This window comes from Notolepis coatsorum (genome assembly GCF_963971535.1).
Source record: "Notolepis coatsorum genome assembly, chromosome: 19".
NCBI lineage: Eukaryota > Metazoa > Chordata > Actinopteri > Aulopiformes > Paralepididae > Notolepis > Notolepis coatsorum.
Window position 1 is genome coordinate 29,354,218 of NC_140183.1, and position 23,742 is coordinate 29,377,959.

Here is a 23,742-nt window from a genome sequence, read left to right on the forward strand (position 1 = left end):
TCACCTTCCAGCGTGGACTCTCATTGGCGAGGTGTAACGTGTGGGAGGCTCACACTACCCCCGCCATTTCCTGTCTCTGCTGTGCAGGCGTCCCCCAACCGACCTGTAGGAGTCGCTGTCCACAACGTCCAGATTACCACCCATCGACTTCCACCCGCTAACTCTGCCAATTGAGTTAGTATGACGGCCGGCCCAAGCCGGAGGCAACGCCGACAGCCGGAGTCGAACCCGGTGTCTCTTGCGTTGGTGACGAGCGCAATGTCCGCTGCGCCACCCAGCCGCGCCTATAATAAACATTTTTTACATCATGTCAATGTACAAAACTGCATGGTTTTTACAAATATCTTGCAAGGGACAAGCAAAAATGTGGCGTTGGCTGTAAAGGTGAGATTCTTGTTGTTTAAATTAGCCCATTGTTAGATATCTTGAAGAGAGAGAGTTCGATGGACCAATCAGGGAATTCTGGGGCTACTTTGCTAGAACACCACCAAGGTGCTCAGATAAGTAACTTCACTAAACACCAAGGTGGGTCAGATAAGTAACTTCACTAAACACCACCAAGGTGCTCAGATAAGTAACTTCACTAAACACCAAGGTGGGTCAGATAAGTAACTTCCCTAAACACCAAGGTGGGTCAGATAAGTAACTTCCCTAAACACCAAGGTGCTCAGATAAGTAACTTCACTAAACACCAAGGTGGTCCGATAAGTAACTTCACTAAACATCAAGGTGCTCAGATAAGTAACTTCACTAAACACCAAGGTGCTCAGATAAGTAACTCCACTAAACACCAAGGTGGTCCGATAAGTAACTTCCCTAAACATCAAGGTGCTCAGATAAGTAACTTCACTAAACACCACCAAGGTGCTCAGATAAGTAACTTCACTAAACATCAAGGTGCTCAGATAAGTAACTTCACTAAACACCAAGGTGCTCAGATAAGTAACTTCACTAAACATCAAGGTGCTCAGATAAGTAACTTCACTAAACATCAAGGTGCTCAGATAAGTAACTTCACTAAACATCAAGGTGCTCAGATAAGTAACTTCACTAAACATCGAGGAGCTCAGATAAGTAACTTCACTAAACATCAAGGTGCTCAGATAAGTAACTTCACTAAACATCAAGGTGCTCAGATAAGTAACTTCCCTAAACATCAAGGTGCTCAGATAAGTAACTTCCCTAAACATCAAGGTGCTCAGATAAGTAACTTCCCTAAACATCAAGGTGCTCAGATAAGTAACTTCACTAAACATCGAGGAGCTCAGATAAGTAACTTCACTAAACACCAAGGTACTCAGATAAGTAACTTCACTAAACATCGAGGAGCTCAGATAAGTAACTTCACTAAACATCGAGGAGCTCAGATAAGTAACTTCACTAAACATCAAGGTGCTCAGAAAAGTAACTTCACTAAACACCACCAAGGTGCTCAGATAAGTAACTTCACTAAACATCAAGGTGCTCAGATAAGTAACTTCACTAAACACCACCAAGGTGCTCAGATAAGTAACTGCACTAAACATCAAGGTGCTCAGATAAGTAACTTCACTAAACACCAAGGTAGTTCAAGTTCAAGTTCTTTAATAGTTGTCATACAGAAGTACAGAATACTTTCATACAAAATGCTTCTTACTGTTACGCTCCAGAGACTGTGCTAGACAAGATAGTATCAAATAACATAATAACATAATATAGCATGAATTTAGAAGAAGAAAATGAGGTCACAGTGTTCGGTATAGACATATGTACAATGTTCTGAGTTACCATATAATATACAATACACAATACTATGCAGTGTACTAATGTACAGTACTATCTAGTGCAAAGCAGAAATGGGATGAGGTACAATTTTAGGTACAATTTACAGTAAGGTGTACGAGTTGTAGTGCAATCCTTCATCCATAAATATAAAGTGTGGGGAGTGGGTGCTACAGTGTGTTTGTTTAAAGTGGGTGTGTGCTATAAGTGTGTGGAGTGGGTGCTACAGTGTGTTTGTTTAAAGTGAGTGTGTGCGTGTGGATGTGTGTGCTATGTGCGTTTGGTGGTTGTTGTTGTGTAGTGTTCATTCATTGTTCGTTTAGCAGCCTGATGGCCTGGGGATAGAAGCTTCTTCTGAGTCTTTCTGTGCTCGCCTTGAGACTCCTGTATCGCTTGCCTGACGGCAGCAGTTCAAAGAGGCAGTTGTTCGGGTGACTGGAGTCTTTAATGATTCTCTTAGCCTTGCCCTTGCAACGCTTGTAGTAAATGTTCTGGAGGGTGGGGAGCCCCCCTCCAATTGTGCGTTCGGCTGAACGTGTCACTCTTTGTAGTCTGCTTTGGTCTTGTGCAGTGCTATTCCCAAACCAGGAGGTGATGTTGCCGGTCAAGATGCTCTCTATTGTACATGAGTAGAAGTTCTTAAGGATCTTCTGGCTGACTTGGAACTTCCTTAGGCGCCTGAGGAAGTAGAGGCGTTGTCGTGCCTTCTTCACAACACTGTTAATGTGTGTGGTCCATGTCAAGTCCTCGGATATGTAGGCTCCGAGGTACTTAAAGCTGTTGACTCTCTCAACCGGTGCCCCGTCGATGCTGAGGGGGCTGTAGTCCTTGACCCCCGACCTCCTGAAGTCCACAATCATCTCCTTTGTTTTGCTGACGTTCAGGGAGAGGCTGTTTTCCTGGCACCATCCCGCCAGGACCTTGACCTCTTCCAGGTAGGCCCTCTCGTCGTTGGCAGAGATCAGGCCCACCACCACTGTGTCGTCAGCAAATTTGACGATTGTATTGCTACTCCGCTGAGCCACACAGTCGTGTGTGTACAGGGAGTAGAGGAGGGGACTCAGAACACAGCCCTGGGGGGCCCCTATGTTGAGGGTGATGGATGAGGAGGTGCAGTTGCCTGCTCTCACCACCTGGGGTCTGCCAGTCAGGAAGTCCAAGACCCACTGGCAGAGGTCATAGCCCAAGCCCAGGTCCCTGAGCTTGGCTATGAGTATGGAGGGGACTATGGTATTGAATGCCGAGCTGTAGTCGATGAATAGCATTCTCACATAGTTCCCCTGCCTCTTGTCCAGGTGTGATGCTGCTGTGTGCAGCACATGGGATATGGCGTCCTCCGTGGACCTGTTGGGGCGGTATGCAAATTGCAGGGGGTCCATGTTGATGGGGAGGGAGGAGCAGATGTAGCCCTTTACTAGCTTCTCGAAGCACTTCATGGCTATGGAGGTGAGAGCTACAGGGCGGTAGTCGTTGAGGCAAGCAGGCTTGGATTTTTTGGGTACAGGGATAATAGTGGACTTCTTCAGGCAGGTGGGGATGACAGCCTGTTCTAAGGACAGGTTAAATATGTCAGTGAATACTGGGGCCAGTTGGTCGGCACAGACTTTTAGGACGCGGCCGGGGATGCCGTCTGGACCTGCTGCCTTCCTGATATTCACTTTTTTAAAGGTCCGCCTCACCTCATGCTCTGTTACCCTGAACACTGCGCCTCCATCAGCAGCCGACCCCCCCCCCCCCCCCATTGCCGAGGCTTGTGAGCTGGTGTTGTTATTACCAGCATCAAACCTCGCATAGAAGGTATTGAGGTCATTTGCTAAGGAGATGTCACTGTTCAGTTTGAGGGAGGCGCCTTTGTAGTCTGTCATCGTTTTGAGCCCCTGCCACATAGCTCTAGAGTCAGCTTGTTCAAACTGGAGTTCAATTTTATCCCTGTAGCGTCGTTTGGCCTCTGACACAGTCCTCCTTACGTTGTATCGCGCCACCTTGTGGTCATTCATGTTGCCTGCCTCTAGGCCGTCGTTGTATGCTTTGGTGCGCTCTCTCAGAGCTTCACGGACGGATTTGTCTACCCAGGGTTTTTGATTTGGGTAAACTTTCATTTTGGTAGTGGGGATTGTTTCTTTCACCCTAGTACAAACATAGTCCAGCACTGTCTCCGTGTAGGCATTAATGTTATCTGTGTCGCGGAACACATTCCAGTCTGTGTTGTGAAACACTGACCGGATCGTATCCTCTGACGTCACATCCCATTTCTGCACCTCTCGCGAGACTACGGGAGTACTTTTAATTCTCTGTCTGTACTTCGGTGTAAGAAAAATTGATGCGTGATCTGACTTACCGAAGCCACTATCAGAATGAGCCTTGTAGCCACCTTTAAATTGCGTGTAACAGTGATCTAGGATGTTACCGCCTCTGGTGTTGCAAGTCACATGCTGATAGAAGTCGGGCAATACCTTTCTCAGATTGGCGCTATTGAAATCTCCCAGAACTAAAATGGCGGCGTTAACATTCGCCTCTTGGATTCTATTTACCTCGTCGTGTAGTCTGGAGAGCGCAACCTTGTTGCTGGCTTCAGCTTGCGGTGGAATATACACTCCGACCAGGACGATCGCCGTTAACTCCCTCGGGAGGAAGAAAGGACGACACTTGATGGTTATATATTCCAGTTCTGGGGAGCAGTGGTTGGATAATTCCTTCACGTTAGTTGGGTCACTCCAATTTTTGTTCAACATGAAGGCAATACCTCCTCCACGTTGTTTACCGGATTCTGCTGTTCTATCCTTGCGGTGAATGAAGAAATGATCGGCCGGTTGGATGGCGTGGTCTGGGACTTCTGGCGCCAGCCACGTCTCGATGAAGCAGAGAACGTTACAGTCCCTAACGTCTCTCTGGAATTGAATCCTTGCTCGGATGTCGTCTAGTTTATTGTCTATTGATTGTACATTGGCTAGCAATATACTGGGTAGTGGTGTCCTGTGCCGCCTGGTTCTCAGCCTGTTACGGACTCCAGCTCTCTTTCCTCGCCGTCCTTTGTCCCTGGGGGCGAGATCCGGTCCTGATGTCCTCAAGATCTCAACGGGCCATTGTTGCGGTTCAGAGAGCTGATCCAGAGAGTAATCCAGTCGGTAAGTTTCCCGTAATCCAATGTCTATTAGTGACTGACGGTCATACACATTAAATGCACCTACTGTTGGTACAGACAAAACTCTTAAAACTATAAATATTAACAAAAGTATGCACAGTCTCGACGGAGCGCACAGACAGGCAGCCGGACGTAGCGGCGCCATCTTGGTGCTCAGATAAGTAACTTCACTAAACACCACCAAGGTGCTCAGATAAGTAACTTCACTAAACACCACCAAGGTGCTCAGATAAGTAACTTCACTAAACACCACCAAGGTGCTCAGATAAGTAACTTCACTAAACACCACCACAGTGCTGCATGTGTTTTTGACCAACAGCTAGCTGGTCCATATCCACCTCCATTAATTTGTGCTAAGCTAGGCTAGCTTGCAGCCGGATAGCTTTCTACTGAACGCATAGAAAGGAAATTGGTATCCATCTTCGTGTCTGACTCTGGAGAAGATGGTAAGCGCATTTCCCAAAATGTTGGCATGTTCATTTAAAGACCTTGAAGTCATTGCAATTATTTTACATGAACAAGCTACATAAGAACCCTTGGAAAGTTTAGAATAGGCTTACGTCAGGGGCGGTTAGGTGGCGTAGCGGAGATTGCGTTCGTCACCAACCCCGGAGCTGTGAGCTGGATTCGCCTGTTCGAATCCAGCTCACAGCTCCGGGGTTGTCACCAGCTTGGCTGGCCGTTCACACTAATAAGAGGGTGGGAGAAGCTGGCGGGGTGGGTCCGGGTCGTTGTAAACAGCGACTCCTACAGTTCGGTCGGGGCGCCTGCTAAGCGCGGATAGGACCTGAGTGGGATAGTGTGATCCTTCCACACGCTACGCCCTCTCAGGGAGGATCCGCGCTGCCAGGTGAAAAGAAGCGGTTGATTGGATGGACGTGTGTCGGAGGAAGCACGTGATAGCCTCCACTCTCCCAGATGATCTGACTGTGGGGGGTAAGTGCGCAGCGACCAGGAAGGGGATTGGGAATTGGCATACGACTAACATTGGGATGGGAGAAAAATCGGAGGAAAAATGGAGGGGGAAAAAGATAAATAAAAAAAAAAATAATAGGCTTACGTCGTCCGAGGCTCCAAATATGGTGGACAGCAAGAATTTCAGCAGAACAGTGGAGGTGATCCACGCCAGGCCCTGCATGGCCTGAGGGGGAAGAGGTCGAGTCAAACACACACACTCCCAGGTTGACAAGCACAAACAAACTGAGTAACTCCACCAGCACAGACGTCTGCACTCAAAACCCTTGTGGCAGTACTGGATCTCTAACCATACATAGAAAGAAAAAGACATTCTTCATACCCATGTGACGATGCCAAGTTTGAAGGCTTCGACGAATCTGTCCCTCACCACAATGATTGCCTACAAAAAGAACCAAAATTATTATCTACCCCTGAATTTACACCACACAAACAAGAGAAGACAATCCATAAAACAAACCTTACACAATAGTGGTGTAACTGTTCACCAAATCCATGATTCAATTCGACTTTCGCTATTAGCACTGTAGCATCATTTTCTGACAAGAGAAATCATCAAACCTGTGTCTTAAAATATATTACACAATAAAATATATCACATTTTGCTTATAGAAAAACATAATCTTAACCAAATACCACTGGGTTAAATGTCAATTGAAATGTTGTCAATGAGAAGGACAGGGTGGGCTACCAGGTTTCTCCACTTGTTACATATTTAGATAAACAGACCAATAGATTGTAGCATAGTTCAGTCCAGATCCAACTCACCCAGATGGAGACGAGGGAGGAAGCGTAGAAGGAGGTGAGGAGCATGGAGTTGCCAAACATCAGAATGAAGCACACACCCAGCGTGACCTGGGGGAGAAGAAAGGAGAGGAGCTCTCATTCACCATGACTGCTTTATTCAGACGCCTGTGGATTGTACAATACAGGCCACCTGCTGTTTCACCATCACCTACACATACAGTAGGTGAAGATATCTGATCAGTGACTTACTAAAAATATATTTAATTGGGACATTTCTTGAACTCCAACAGTCCTTAAAGCTTGAGGTTCACCCCTCTGTTGCAGTTTAAAACCTTCATCTCCAACTTTTGTCAATTAAGTATGTTTTAATTTATTTGTTATCCTTACTTTTTGCCTCACCGTGTTGACCTATTATGATTTTATTAGCCTTTTTTGTGCTTATTTCTGTATGTACACTCAATTAGGGATTTTTAAGACAAATCCAGATCGATTGATCGCATGCTATACTCGAGTGATCGTGTATTACTGGTAAAGATTTTTTTTTAATAAATATATATATTTTTTAAACTTAATTTTGTTCATTCACGTATATGTTTAAGAAAACCTTTATAATAGAAACAGTTGTAATCTTACACATACATGTGAAACAAATATGTAAAAGAAAAAAAATCCATAAAAATGAATAATTTAAGATTGATTTTTCTCATAGCTACGATTCGATTACTCACGCCCATCCCTACACTCAATGTGACTGTAAATGAGGGAAACCTCAGTTGCCTTTTCGAGTTTAATGTTTGAAATGAAAATTAAATGAAAGAAATGTACATGGTCATCCTCAAGCAAAGAATTGTTCAGGGGGATGTTCCTATAAGTACCTCTGTAATTACTTGAACTGTATTAAGGACCACCACCAGTACTCCACCAGAGGGAGCTCTACTGGTTATGTACCTTACAAGTTTAAAAGCTAGATGGGGAAAGAAAGAATCATTCTTATAGTCTGCCGCCAAACAATGGAATAGCTTAAAGCTCTTTGAGAAGCTTCAGAAGTCAGTTGAAGAAATGGCTATCAAACTGTACTCTAAGGTATTAGCTATCAGATTACAAAAGCATATGAAGTCTTTAGTTCACCCGGACCAAACTGGCTTCATAGGAGGCCGCCTGATCACTGAAAACATAAGACGAATACTGCACGTACTTGATGCCGACAAGGAGGACACCATACCTAAGGCGATGCTGTCCCTGGATGCTATGAAAGCCTTTGACAGGCTGGAATGGTTGTATCTATGGGCAGTACTAGAAAGGATGGGGTTAGGAAAAGGATTCATCGATATGATTAAAGTATTATACAAAGACCCATCGGCCATGATTACAACAGGCACAATCATCTCCAAAATCTTTCCGGTATCACGCTCTGCCAGACAGGGTTGTCCTCTTAGTCCGGACTGTTCAATCTATCATTAGAGCCTTTAGCACAATATATAAGACAATCCCAATCCATAGAACCAATCGTAATCAAGGGCACACAACAAAAAATTTGTTTATATGCGGACGACGTAATATTGTTCATGCAAAACCCCAACACCACATTGCCTCATCTGCTCAAGTTGATTGAGGACTTTGGTGATTTATCGGGATTTAAGATAAATTGGCCGAAGTCGGCTTTCCTTCCACTTAACACCCCTGCAAAAAAATATACAACCCTCCCAGGAGAGATACCGATGGTAAAACATTTCAGATGCTTGGGAGTGGAAATATTCCCCACCATAAGACAAACGGTGAAGCACAACTACACAAAAATCCAAAACAAAATCAAAGACGACCTTGATAGATGGGCAAAACTTAAAAACACAGTACAAGCACGGATATCAATAGTTAAGATGGATGTACTACCTAGAATCAACTTCTTCAGTTCAATGCTACCGTTACCCCCTCCAGAGGGTTACTGGAAAAGATTACACTCCTCCACATACAAATTTATTTGGAATAACAAACCACCACGTATAAAATGATCCACCGCACAGAGAAATAAAGCAGATGGTGGCATGGCATTTCCAGATTTTTTCCTATATTTTAAGGCGTACACATTAAGTCCATTGACAACATGGTTTGACCCCCAAGCATTAGTATCCTGGAGAAAATTAGAAGAAAACATAGTAGCCCCACATAGACTGAAGGACATAGCATACACTAAACTACCAATCAAGCACTGTGAACGAAAATTTGGCCCCATAATTACTCATGCGATCCGGATATGGCGTGAATCACAAAAAAAAAATCCTAACCCACAAAAATGGCACAATCATACTCCCTTATTCAATAACAATGCACTCTTAATTGGAAAACGACCTATAAGATTCCCTATATGGGAAGAGCAAGGCATACACTCATTAGGGGATGTTTTTAACAAACAGGGTTTTTGTAGTGATAAAGAAATACGCAAATTTTTTTATCTCACCAAGTCCACATGGCTTTTTTACAAACAGTTACAGCTATGTTTGAAGTCTCACGGTGTTCCATTAGACAGACCAATTGAACACCACAGATACCACAAATTCTTCTACGAAAGAGAGACATCGAGAGGTTTTGTTTCAGAATTTTATCATCAATTACTAACGTCCTCGTATGAAACCCTCCAACTAGACTCTGTCTGGAGGAGGGATATACCAGACCTGGAAAATGACTTTGATTGGCAAGGAGCCTGGGCAAATGTCCGACTTACATCAAGGAACCCGGATCATCAACAAATCAATCTTAACTATATTCACAGGACATACTTGACTCCTATAAGACTGTGCCGAATGGGGCTTAAACAAGACTCCAAATGCTCCCAATGTACAAATGGGGACGAAGGGACATTTATGCACATGTATTGGGACTGCTCACCAGTTAAGGCATTCTGGAAAGATGTGACCCAACAAATATCAAAACTCGTATCTTGGAATATACCTGTACACCCCTCGGTATTACTATTGAATGATGTTTTTGAGTTTGCAGTGAATCCACAGCTAAAGAGATTGGTTTTATCGGGTATCACAGTAGCTAAAAAGCTGATCGCATCACGCTGGTTTCAACCGGAAAAAATTTGCCGTAAAGTTTGGTTTCTTACATATCTCGATGTAATTTACCAAGAAATATCTACAGCAAGAATTCTGGGTCTCAATGAATCCAAAATGTCAATGTGGTTAGAAGTGGTGGAGAGAATAAAAGCTAGCTTATAATGGTAGTGTCTGGTTAGGTGCGAGGGATAGTGGAGGTACTTCTCAAGGTGGGGTCCGGGAGGGGGGGGTTCGAGCTGGAGCATATGTGTGTAGGTTTTTTAGATAACAGGTATTAGGGGTATATCTTATATAAGACAATTAACTAAAATGTGATCTCATTGGATGTGCCCTGACAATTAATGCTTGTATATCTTATCGTGTGTTGTCATGTTTGTTTATGTGTTTGTTTAAAAAATAATAAAAAAATAAAATACAAAAAAAGAAATGGCTCCTTAACTCAATGGAGGCCAAACCAGCGATAAGTCGGGTTAACTCGCCAGCGGTTGGGCGCCAGACCCGAGATTTCTCGGGTTTTGGTCGTTTATTCTTTTATTCGATATTTTTATTCATTATTCATCCAGGGACCTTGGTGTTACCATAGGGAATTAGTCTGAGGTCGCCAAAGTGCAATACCGGCCGTATCCAGCTCGACGGCGGTATCGAGCACCCTTTGTAACCTTGTATCTTGGCCTGTGGAACGGCCAAATGTCTCCGGTTTCACTCTTCCTTGTCGGCCGAGTGGAGCGGTTCTCCCGGTTCCATTGAAGCGTGTCAAATATCCCGGACCCATATGTTGTGGTGGGTTATGCCGTGGACCAAATGGACATTGGATGTACCAGATGGCGATCAAACAATTGGAATATTATTTTTGGAATACTCCCGATCACAGGTAAGGACTATCTGACGTAAATTGTAGCTTGATCCTGCAATGCTTTTATACCGATCGGGCTGATAAGCGGGTTTTAGTGTTCAATACGAATGCCGTTACTGACAATCAAATAATCAAAAACGACCCCCCCCCCCCCCCCTTTCATGCATTAATGATGGAACATAATACCTATGATATAGATTTTATTTCGGAATAATAGCGTGTACAGGCAAGAAACGGCAACGTCTATAGTAGAATTGACGTATAACGCTATAACTCAGCATTTCATGAATTGCCCCAAACTGCTCTAAAATCATACTTATATTCACCACGGTATAACACGGGAACGTATGGATGGAAACATTTATTCTTTTTCACATATTGAACGATAGATAGGTGATATCAAATGGGCCATAGTATTGTATCCATAGCTATCATATAGAATATAGTTATAGCTCTACAAACAAGGTGACGCACTCCTATCTTTTAAAGCGTGGCCTTGCTATGACGGGCTCCGTCTAATAGCTGGCGCCAAATGAGTTAATAAAGTAACCTTGAGTTAATAAAGTAACCTTTCATGGAGGCCTCATTATGACTCCTAGGTGTAATTTATCCATAGTAGGGTATGTATGGTGTTTATTGTGGAAAATGTGTTTGTTCTTTTTGTTTGTTTTGAATTAGACTAGCTTGTCAGCTGGATAGCTTTCTACTGAACACACAGAGAAAGTTGGTATCCATCTTCTTGTCGGACTCTGGAGAAGACAGTAAGTGCATTTCCCATAACACTTTAACACTACCTTTGCTAATTAGCTGTGTTCCCATTCTAGAAGGAGCCGACAGGTCAACGATCAACCAAAGCTATTGTTACATCAGAGAAACAAATGGACTCACATGGATCATCAATGGATCATCATTCAACGTTATTGAAGACTCATCTGTCTGAAGAAGTCCACCATCATCCCTGTACCCAAAAAATCTACGCCCGCTTGCCTCAACGACTACCGCCCTGTAGCCCTCACCTCCATAGCCATGAAGTGCTTTGAGAAGCTAGTGAAGGGCTACATCTGTTCCTCCCTCCCCATCAACCTGGACCCTCTGCAATTTGCATATCGCCCCAACAGGTCCACGGAGGACGCCATAGCCCATGTGCTGCACACAGCAGCATCACATCTGGACAAGAGGAAGGGGAACTATGTGAGAATGCTGTTCATCGACTACAGCTCAGCATTCAATACCATAGTCCCCTCCAAACTCATAGCCAAGCTCAGGGACCTGGGCTTGAACTATGACCTGTGCCAGTGGGTCCTGGACTTCCTGACGGGCAGACCCCAGGTGGTAAGAGCCGGCAACTGCACCTCCTCATCCATCACGCTCAACATAGGGGCCCCCCAGGGCTGTGTTCTGAGCCCCCTCCTCTACTCCCTGTACACACATGACTGCGTAGCACAGCGGAACAACAACACCATCATCAAATTTGCTGATGACACAGTAGTGGTGGGCCTGATCTCTGCCAACGACGAAAGGGCCTACCTGGAAGAGGTAGAGAACCTGTCACAGTGGTGTCAGGAGAACTGCCTCTCCCTGAACGTCAGCAAAACAAAAGAGATGATTGTGGACTTCAGGAGGTCGGGGGTCAAGGACTACAGCCCCCTCAGCATCGACGGGGCACCAGTTGAGAGAGTGAACAGTTTCAAGTACCTCGGAGCCCACATATCCGAGGACTTGACATGGACCACACACATTGACAGTGTTGTGAAGAAGGCACGACAACGCCTCTACTTCCTCAGGCGCCTAAGGAAGTTCCAAGTCAGTCAGAAGATCCTTAGGAACTTCTACTCATGTACAATAGAGAGCATCCTGACCGGCAACATCACCTCCTGGTTTGGGAATAGCACTGCACAAGACCGTAGCAGACTACAAAGAGTGACACGTTCAGCCGAACGCACAATTAGAGGGGGGCTTCCCACCCTCCAGAACATTTACAACAAGCGGTGCAAGGGGAAGGCTAAGAGAATTATTAAGGACTCGAGCCACCCGAACAACTGCCTCTTTGAACTGCTGCCGTCAGGCAAGCGATACCGGAGTCTTATGGCGAGCACAGAAAGACTCAGAAGGAGCTTCTATCCCCAGGCCATCAGGCTGCTAAACGAACAATAATCGCTAAACGAACAATAATCACTATGCAACAACCATCAAATGCACACAGCACACACACCCACACGCACACACACACTCACTCAAACAAACAACACACTGCAGCACCCACTCTCCACACTTTAGATCACACAAACACACTTACACTTTATATTTATTGATAAAGGATTTGCACTACAACTCGTACACCTACTGTGAATTGTACCTAAACTGCACCTTGTCCATTTATGCCTTGCACTATATAGTATTGTATATTAGTACACTGCACAGTATTGTATATTGTATGGTAACTACGTCTACGAACATTGTACATATGTCTAAACTGAACACTGTGACCTCTTTTTTTTCTTCTAATTTTTACTATGTTTTTATTTCATACTTATCTTGTCATGCACAGTCTCTGGAGCGCAACAGTAAGAAGCATTTTGTACAAAAGTATTCTGTACTTCTGTATGACAACTATTAAAGAAACTTGAAACTTGAAACTCATGTGACCAATAAGTACTTAGGATTACTTCGGTTCCCCGAACCATTTTGTCATACATTTCTTCATCACCACACCCTCAACAGATGCATTTTACTATGTGTTTTTATATAGTCCTCCTGCAATCAACGGTCTCGTCTTGAAGTTAATTCTCTCTGGAAGTGAAACTGAAACTTAAGGATGCGCAAGGATAAGTTGTTAAAGGGGCAGTAGGCAATGCCTGAACACAGAATGACACCAGTATCACTGACTACCACGGCAAGCCTATAGAAAATTATTCTATTTAATAATAATTATTATTATTATCATAAATATAATATATAAAAAATATAAAAAATTATATAATTATTATAAAAAAAAAAAAAAATCTGTTGTACCGAACCGTGACCCCAATACCGAGGTACGTACCGAACCGTGGCTTCTGTGTACCGTTACACCCCTACACTCTATACAATATATTCTTCTATAGCATTAGCTACATGTACCACCAGTGGAACACCACCTAAATAAATAATTCAATTTGACATTTGAATTATTTATTTAGGTGGTGTTCCACTGGTGGTACATGTAGCTAATGCTATAGAAGAATATATTGTATAGAGTGTAGGGGTGTAACGGTACACAGAAGCCACGGTTCGGTACGTACCTCGGTATTGGGGTCACGGTTCGGTACGAGTTCGGTACAACAGAAAAAAAATATTTATAATAATTATATAATTTTGTATATATTATATTTATGATAATAATAATTATTATTATTAAATAGAATAATTTTCTATAGGCTTGCCGTGGTAGTCAGTGATACTGGTGTCATTCTGTGTTCAGGCATCCACTTGCCTACTGCCCCTTTAACAACTTATCCTTGCGCATCCTTAAGTTTCAGTTTCACTTCCAGAGAGAATTAACTTCCAAGACGAGACCGAATACTAGAGAACAGATGACATGTTACTTACAACAATGGCAGAGGATTATTTGGATTTAAACAGTGGAGCTCAGATGATCTGTCCGGAAAAGTATGTTTCTTTTTTTTATTTGATTGTGGGGAGAATGTTGATGTGTTTGTTGGCGCGTGTGTGTGTGTCTGCGTTTGGTTAACGTTATTGAGCGAACAAGAAAACGACCCTGCAGCTGTTCCAATGTAAATGTGCCTTTCATGAACTGAAGTCGGAGAGGGAGAGATGCGGAGCGTTTTGCGCGCGCTCCCGACTGCGTGTGTGTGTTTCCCCACGCGTGCGGTGTGTGGGGTGCTCCGTGTCCCTCTCTCCGTCTCGCTCTCGCTCTCCCTCTGTCTCTCTCTCTCTCTCTCTCTCGCTCGTCACAGTCACTGGTGTGTTTGCGCTGAGGCGTATTAATCATATGGCGCGCATACCGCACCGTGATGGCCGTACCGTAAATTCGCGGGACGAATACACGTAATAGAGTGTATAGAAGCTATTCTATAGCGTATCTTTTGAGTAACAGTATTGTCAAGTGTGCTACAGAGCTCAAATCCAGCGTAATAAAATCACAATGAATTGCTGCTATCAAAACATAATCCTTATTCACTGGAGCTCTTGACGCAAATCTATGTTAAAAAATTTAAATGTGAATATGAGTGTACTGTACAAACGTGTACATGACACACAATGACCGAATAATTCACACTGGCAACGCAACGGACATCACTTGGGCTAATTATCCATGCTGTAGGTCATCGAGGACACACACACGACATCATATCTATCAAGCCGTTTGAATTATGCAGAGCCATATTCCCTCCTCTGATGAAAAATCTTAACCATCTCAACACAAAGGGCGTCTCCTTATCTGAGGAGCACAGTGGCGCAGGCAAACAGCTTGGCATGCTGAGAGGATTAGAGGGAAAGAATGCGGAGGAGAGAGGGATGTAATGACCAAACTAACGCACACACACACATCACAGAATACACACAAAACCGTTCCGTCCTTGGCAGAGCACACAGAGTTTCTCTGTGAGCCCACACTCTCTCTTCCATGCTATAAACAGACCAAAGAGTTTGCGTAAAATGCAATTCAGACACACACAGGGAAATTGAGCACACCGGGAAGCCGTCTGTAGCGCCTCGTGTTTGCCCTTGCTGCTCAGTGTGAAAAAATAAAGAAAGTGAAACCAACTGGGATGGAGAGATGGAGAGGAAGACACTGGGAATAGCTGTCACTATTCCCCCAAAATCAAGTTCAAGCTAATTTATAGTAGCATGGAATTCATTTTAATTGTATCAAACTTTCAGAATCCTCTATTATAACCACACACCCCCCATCCCAAAACAATCATTGTCATCGGTTTGGATAGTCGTAACCAGAGAGAGAGAAAGAGAGCGAGACAGAGAGCGAGCAACAGACAGAGACAAAGAGAGTGAGAGTGAGAGAGAGTGAGACTGTGAGAGTGAGAGAGAGCTAGGCACTTTTTTTACGATCACATTTATTTTTACACTCTAAGCCACTAATTTCTTTGTTTAACGTTACAATTTACCGGTACTCACTTACTAATTTTGGAGGGGAATGTGACATGAGCTTCCTCCACAAGTAAAAATAATCCCACAGTGACCGAATTATTCATTATTCTAATTAATTATGTCTGCATCACCCAATAACATCAGAGGGTTTTAGCTGGCTCAGAAAAGGCCATGGCTGCAGCAGCCTGCTACGGTAGTCACTCCTAAGTGGTGTACTGTACAGTACAGCCACTAGTTGTCATTCGAAAGAGCAATTGGGATCTATAATATATATATGGAAATTACACAATTATAAGGACAAGGCCATTTGGCCTTCTGTGTCACAACCTTTTTTTATGGCACAATGGCCACATAGCAGGGCACAAAGGCCACATGCCAGGGCACAAAGGCCACATAAGTGGATAAAATAAGTGGATTTGGAACCCATGAATAAACATATTAACTTCGCAAATAGTAAAAATTAGAACTAGTAAAGCAGATTAATTAGTGCTATTAAAACATGCTAAAAAGTACGTGCTATTAAAACAGAGGTTTGATTCACTCAAGCTTAGCTAGCTAGCACACTCTGGTCTGAGGTGAAGCAATCTGCCTTGTCATGGCACTTTGTGAGTGTCTAGTGGCTCGGGCTGCATTTTCCGCCGAACATATAAATGACAGAATTACAGATCTAGTTGTTGCCGTTCGAATGCCACCTCACTCGACCAAATATGTGCCTCGGTTATCTACTTACATGACGATATGTCAGGCGAGCGTCTTTTTACGCGCGTGCATCAAATGACCACCCCGGACTCCCGACGCTCCAGAACTGCCAATCATCCGCTGATGGCAAAAATGATTGGCTACCTACAACGGCCAATGAGTGTAGCTTTCCAATGATACCCCACGTGGGGGGGGGGATAAGGGATCTAGGTGAAAGTGAGACGAGCAAAAACCAGAATGAATGGCCGTGGACAAGGAAATGGAATTCTGGAGAGCATTTTTTTTGGCACACGGTTTACCCGGATCTCTCTCAAAGAGCCTCGCTAGTAGGGCTGTCACTTTTCAATCGTTTAACCTCTTGAGCCCTAGCCATATTTTCTGAAATTTGCCTAAAAATACATACCCAAGTAAATGGGAGATTGCTCCACTTCTACAAGGTCCATTTGCATGTTCTGCATGGTATCTAGGGACATCTATGGACCTCAGGGAATGTATTCCCAGTGTCAGGAATATTGTGTCTGTTACTATGCTTGAGTAAATTGTAATGAACCAAAGGAGAATATAAAAACTTTTTTCCATCTTTGATGGTGAACACCATGCTGACAATTACCAAAGGCTAAAAGATGCCACTGAGTTCATTCAGCTACTACTTGAGATCAAGTCTAGTAAAAAGCTAAGCAAATGAACAAAGACGTTTACAGAAAGGTAAACAAACAATATACTCCCGACTGCGTGTGTGTTTCCCCACACACAAGCAGTCGGGAGTGTGTGTAAATGCTCCGTATCCCTCTCTCTCCATCTCTCTCTCTCTCTCCCTCTCGCTCGTTCTCTCCTCTCTCTCTGTCTGCACCCGCGCCACGTCAACCCGTTTGAGGAAGTGTCAGTATTTCCACTCACTCTGTTGTTGAGCGAATGGTTGAGTGTGCGCTACAACCATAGAGGGGGCGTTAGTTATGCAGATGAGAATTCTTATACGTCACAGGTACATGAAATTCAGAATGGCTTAGTTCAGTGGGGGAGGATCTCGTGACATATAATCTGGACTGATAAGCCAAAATGAAAATTAGAGACACGGACCCCATTGAACACTGGAAAAGGCTATTTATAAGACATGGGACCTTTAACATATTGAGTGCTACGCCCCTTCCGGGAAGTGACCACTTCCGTGCCGTCCATTAAACCCACGTAAACGTAGTTGTACTTTGTAGACCTAAACCTATATTTTATAGTATAGCTATGGGTCTAATAACGCTGTCGAGTCTCATTGAGCTGCTTCTGGTCAACGTGCAAAAAACAGATTATTTTTTCACCGTTTTGAATATGAACATAGTCCGGCCGCTTCTGAGCAATTCCAGGGAAAAGATTCAATAAACATGTTGTCATTTTTCGCCTGATTATCGGATCTTCCTAAAATCAACGCTAGATCATCACTATTATCCTTTGTCGTGCACGCATGCAATGTGATGTGATTTAGACCGGCGCCCCCCCCCCCCCCCCCTCCTGCAACCCAACGAAAAACAACCAAACAGCTATAACACAGAGCTTCAATCGCAGTAGAAATGAATATCAGATCAACGCAAGCTTTCATATATGGTGTCCTTACCAGGTCTCTGAAGTAATGAAAAAAAAAGAATCCAATAATCTTATCGCCATTCCAGTTATCCACAGCGATCGTGCCTCCGATGTTGAAGGACATTGCTCTTCAACGGGCGGGCGGGGTCAGTAGTCCAAAGCATCCCTACAAGCGCATGTTTTGCCGGAGTGTTTAGGACCCGCCCCCATGCCGCAGCTTGGTAGAGAAAAGAAACCAACCCGTTTCTAACGGGGTGCATTACTGGCCAAAGGCGTTAGAGGGCGGTATAATACCGTCTGCCAGCTCAGACACACTCAGAACAGTATGCACAAGGTGCCCAGCTGAATTATGAATGGCAATAGATAATAAAAGAAATACCGTGACAGAAACGTAGATCTACGTTTCCGGCACTCAACCGCCGGGCGACAGAAACATAGATCTACGTGAACGGCAGTGAATGTGTTAAAACAATTTTCAAGTCTCAAGGAGTATTTTCCACCCCTTTTCAACATCAGTGGCAGTTTGAATGGCATTTAGTTAAGGTATAACACACAGTACATCGATGAACACCAAATCTATTAAAAACATGGGCAATCGGGGCGGTCAGGTGGCGTAGCGGAGATTGCGTTCGTCACCAACACCGGAGACGCTGGATTCGCCTGTTCGAATCCAGCTCACAGCTCCGGCGTTGTCACCAGCTTGGCTGGCCGTTCACACTAATACAATTGGCTGTATTAGAGAGTGGGAAAGCTGGCGGGGTTGGTCCGGGTCATTGTAAACAGCGACTCCTACAGTTCGGTCGGGCACCTGCTCAGCGCGGATAGGATCTAAGGGGGGTAGTGTGATCCTTCCACACGTTACACCCTCTCAGTGAGAGTCCGCGCTGCCAGGTGAAAAGAAGCGGTTGATTGGCTAGACCAGGGGTGGATTTAGGATTGTAGGAGATCCGGGGCTTAGCCCAGATAGGTGCCCGCGTTAGCGGGCACAGATTTTTTTTACTTCGACACCACAATTTTTAACTTATACCACCACCTTGAAAGTGTTAATATGCGTCTTTGTTTACGGTTTGATTATCACTGATACAAAGTAAAATAGTGCAGTGCAATAAAATAGTTAGTAAAATAGAATAAAATAATGCAATAGTGCATTGCAATAAAATAGTTATCGTATTTTTTCGGGAGGCCGGTAAGGAGTGCATTACAGTAGTCGAGTTGGCTTGAGATAAAGGCATGCATCTGGTTTTCAGCGTCCTTTTGATTAATAAATGGCCGTACTTTAGCTATGTTTCTAAGGTGGAAGAATTTAATTTTTGTCAACTTGTTGATTGTGATTTAAAGCTTAGGTCTGAGTCTACCATAACACCAAGACTTAACTCACTCAAATACAGTTAGCAGCTGGATAGACCACAGATGGAAATTAGCTTCTGCTAAATCGGGTGCAAACATATTTTCATGTAACAATGATGAATTGTATAAAAAAAAAAAAAAAAAAAAAAACTTTTTTTTGGAAAATAGATTCGGGGCTTTTCAGAAAACATTCGGGGCTTGAGCCCAAGTAGCCACCCCCTAGCCCCGCCCCTGGGCTAGACGTGTTTCGGAGGAAGCACGTGACAGCCTCCACTCTCCCAGACCGACTGTGGGGGGTAAGTGCGCAGCGACCAGGAAGGGGATTGGGAATTGGCATAACGACTAACATTGGGATGGGAGAAAATCGGAGGAAAAAGGAGGGGGAAAAAGATCAATAAAAAAAACATAAAAAAAAACATGGGCAATCTCTGTTAATGGCAAGAAGTTCAAATTAGACTGGTATGGTCCAGCAATGTCCAAAAATCCAAACGACTATAAAATATGGAGCGATTGTATTTGATTATTCTGTAAAGTCACCTACCATGTGAGTGACCAGGATGGACTGCATCTTGGCGGGTCTGAGGTAACCCAGGATGTACGAGGCAAACAAAGACGCCACCTGGAACACACAAAAACATCAACTTCAAAATCTGATGAAAATGATTCATGACAATGATGTAGTCTGTAGGCTGGAAACGGAGTCATTAAAAATTACTATTATTAACCTCTTAAACCAGAGCCCTATTTTCAGGAAATTTGCTCAAAAATACATACCTAAGTAAATGGAAGATTGCTCCATTTCTACAAGGTCCATTTGCATGTTCTTGGTATCTCCATGGATCTCAGGGAATGTATTCCCAGTGTCAGAAATATTGTGTCCGTTACTAGGCTTGAGTAAATTGTAATGAACCAAAGGAGAATATCAATATTTTTTCATCTTTGACAGTGAATAACACCATGCTAAAATTGACCAGACATGAAAAATTGCCACCGAGCTCATTCAGCACCTTCTTGAGATCACGTGTACAACGAATCTAAGCAAATGAATAAAGGGCAGATGATTAACCCATTCCGTGCCAATCACGATGATAGTCGGGTTAACTCGCCATCGCTTGCGTGCCAATCACGAGTATAGTCGGGTTTTAATCGTTATTTCTTTTATTAGCAATATCCATTCATTTTCATCCATCCAACCTGATGTTATTGTTGGGAATGGGTCTGAGCTCGCAAAAGGGCAAATACCGCCACCTATCGTCTCCCGGATGGTATTGCACATCATAGGATTGGATTGGCTGGGGATGTGCATCAGAAATCGGTCCGGGTTTCCCTTCTCGGGCATGCAGTATCGTGTTACCACATTGACTGGGGAGGCTGGGAGCAGCGTGGATTATGTGTTTTGGACTATAACGTTGGATCAATGGACGCGATCAATATTTGGAATGGCGATCAGGAATTGGATTAATCTTTTTCCAGAACATCTGAAGTGAAGTAAGGACTCTATGTTACCAGTCTTGGGTTAATCAGATGTTCCTTTCACCAGCATCGGAGCGTGTGTGTGTGTGTGTGTGTGCCGTTGGCACAGAGCAAGACACGGATAAACGATTTTTCAGCCCACTTCTCTAGCGTGCATAAGGACACATATACTATAGATAATCTAGCGTTTATTTGAAAACGATTAATAAATCAGCCGAAAAATTACAACGTGTTTTGTCTATTCCACTAAAGGGCTATTATCGCATCTTTCTCTGGAATTACTAGAAATCTCCAAAACTATACTCGTATTCAAAACGGTATAAAACGGAAATGTACCGATGAAAAAACATGTTGACTGCAAGCAAGTCATTGATAAGCGACAGGTGTATTAGACCCATAGCCATAATTAAAGATAAACTTTAAGCGTTCGCAAATATCCCCGTCCTCCCATTGATTAAAGCGCTGGCCTACAAGCCCTAATTTTGTCATATCCGGCCGGCTCTGAATGTGTTAAACAGAAGGTTTTGTAGATACAGTACTGAATTCTGACATCCAGACACATGCAATTTGAAATATGATTAGAATATAGAATATCAGGCCTATAAAGTACCTTATTATTATGGCCAAGTCATACATCTACAGATACAGCCCTGAAAAATCAAGCCTCTACTGCTCCTCTACCACTACTCCACCACTCCACTCCAAACAGATTTTGTGACTCCTATTGTTCTGGACCGGGCCAGATTTCACACCTCCACTGCCTCCCACAGGCTGGGGAGATTTTCATCTTAAATTTGTATTCGTCCCAAATGTCCCAGCCCCATCCGATTTCTTAGCTTTTTTCACTGTTTATTTATCATGCATTGCAACACTAATATATGGTCAGTACCCCAAGTCAGACTGCCCATATAAAAATTTTCTTGGGGGTCTGAGGGCAGTAGCCCCCGACCCCCTCCCTGGAGAAGCACTTAAGTTAAGTACCCTCCATTTGTTTACGTTTAGACCCAGCCACCAGCCCCCGAAAATTAACAACTGAGTGCTAGTTCTAAAGTGGTAGAAGAGTGGCAGATGCGCAGCAGTAGGGAACTGAATCTGAAGGGCTTGGACCGGGCCACATCTCCTCTTTCCAATGGCAGAGTTAAATCAGGATTTATTACCACCAGGCGCCCGTTACGTTTTCCGGTGCAATGCGCAGAGATTGTTGCCGGTCAGCCAAAGAAGACCACAGTGGAAATTAAGTCATTGACTTTACTGTGTAATTTATCCTCCATAGATATGTGGTCTAGGATTAGGCTTGAACACCAGAGTGGGAAACGGAATGGATTATAGTGTGTCAAACTATGTTTCATTCATTCCCATGGGTTCTGTTAAAGCTGCTCAGATGTTAGGAGACCTCAGCTCCGTCCTTCCCTCAACGAGGTAGGAGCTCAACAGTAAGAAGAGGAGCTAGCACAGCTCTACCCTGTTCATGTGAAAGACTCACTGTGAACTTTGGGGGGGCTTTTGTCTGCCAGCCTCCGCTTTAGAAAACTCCCTCTGCAATGCTCACTGCCTTCTGTTTCAATCCCCCACAGATTACTCTCAGGAGCCCCCCTACACACACACACCTTTCTCATGTGCATTTTATACCTTGTACTTATTCCTTTAATGAGTCTGTATCTCTCTCTCACCTGAGTAAGCAGCACAAACTGGGCGAACTGCCAGGGCAACATGAAGCACAAATTGGAGACGCCCAGGGCTACCATGGCCGCTTTGCTCGGGTTGCGCGTCCTGGGGAGGAAAAGAGAGGCACGGTGAGAGGCGGAGAGATAAGGGGGGATGCATTAAGACCTGCAGCCGCAGCCACGACCCAAACACACAGATGTCCTCTAAGTTCAGTCTGACTCTCTTCTTGTACAAAGAGCCCACTGATGTACAAATGCAAGCGCAGAATTTAGATTTGAGTTCATCGCTGGCAGTGGAAGACACTAGATCAGTCTTCAGCTTAAATAGATTTTTGGAACCCTAGGCTCCCTAGCCCTATTTGCTATTTATCAAATTGTGTTGTCAATCAGTAGAGTCCTTTCTCAGCACAATCCATGCTGTTCCTCATACTTGCTCTGGCTAATTAGCCACAAACCAAAGCAAGGTCAATGGGGTCAAGCTCCTGTCTGTACAAGCTAAGTGTAATGTACTTTGTGTGCACTGTGGAGTAGGTTTCTGTTACCTTCAGTCAGCTTGTACAGACAGGAGCTTGACCCCATTGACTTTGCATTCAATAGTGGGTAACTTTCTGAAGCTAGTTCGAGCAACAGCATGGATTGTGCTGAGAAAGGATTCTACTGATCTGCAACATAATGGGATGAATAGCAAATACTATAGGGTTCCAGAAATCTGAACTATTCCTTTAACCTGTTAAACCTTAGCCATATTTATTTTCAGAAAATGTGCCTAAAAGTACATAGCCAAGTAAATGAAGAATTGCTCCACAACAACAAGGCTCATTTGCATGTTCTTGGTATCTAGGGATATGTATTCCCAGTGTCAGATATATTGTGTCTGTTACTATGCTTGAGTAAATTGTAATGAACCAAAGGAGAATATCAATTATTATTATTTATTTTTTTGTCTTTGACTGTGAATAACACCATGCTAACAATGATCAAAAGCAAAAGGATGCCACTGACCTCATTCAGCAACTTCTTGAGAACAAGTATAGTAAACACAAAAAAAAGCTAAGCAAATGAACAAAGGGGAGATCATTTAGAGTTTTTTTTGTAGATACAGTACTGCAATATGAAATATGAATATAGAATATCAGGCCTATACATGCCCTTATTATAGTCAAGTGACACATCTATGGATAGGCACAGATCTCCTCTTTCGAATGTCAGTGTTAGATCTGGATTAGGCGCCCAGTAGAGGGCAGGATAATGACAACGTTTTACCGGATTGAGTAACGTGTTTTTCTCAGACGTTCACAGAAAGGTAAAGAAACAATATACGTTGTATTTTATGGCAATAACGTT

At 43.7% G+C, this 23,742-nt stretch overlaps 1 protein-coding gene across 1 annotated transcript in view; it reads right to left on the bottom strand.

Annotated features, from left to right (window-relative positions):
• The window catches only part of dpy19l1l (dpy-19-like 1, like (H. sapiens)), a 101,974-nt gene that overhangs the window by 41,390 nt on the left and 36,842 nt on the right, over positions 1 to 23,742 (bottom strand). The window contains exons 9-13 of the mRNA XM_084335751.1: positions 22,405 to 22,504; positions 19,803 to 19,880; positions 6,647 to 6,733; positions 6,201 to 6,260; positions 5,964 to 6,044 (exon numbers count right to left, since the gene is read on the bottom strand). Of these exons, the coding sequence (XP_084191877.1) occupies positions 5,964 to 6,044; positions 6,201 to 6,260; positions 6,647 to 6,733; positions 19,803 to 19,880; positions 22,405 to 22,504 (406 nt within the window). The remainder of the gene's footprint in view (positions 1 to 5,963; positions 6,045 to 6,200; positions 6,261 to 6,646; positions 6,734 to 19,802; positions 19,881 to 22,404; positions 22,505 to 23,742) is intronic.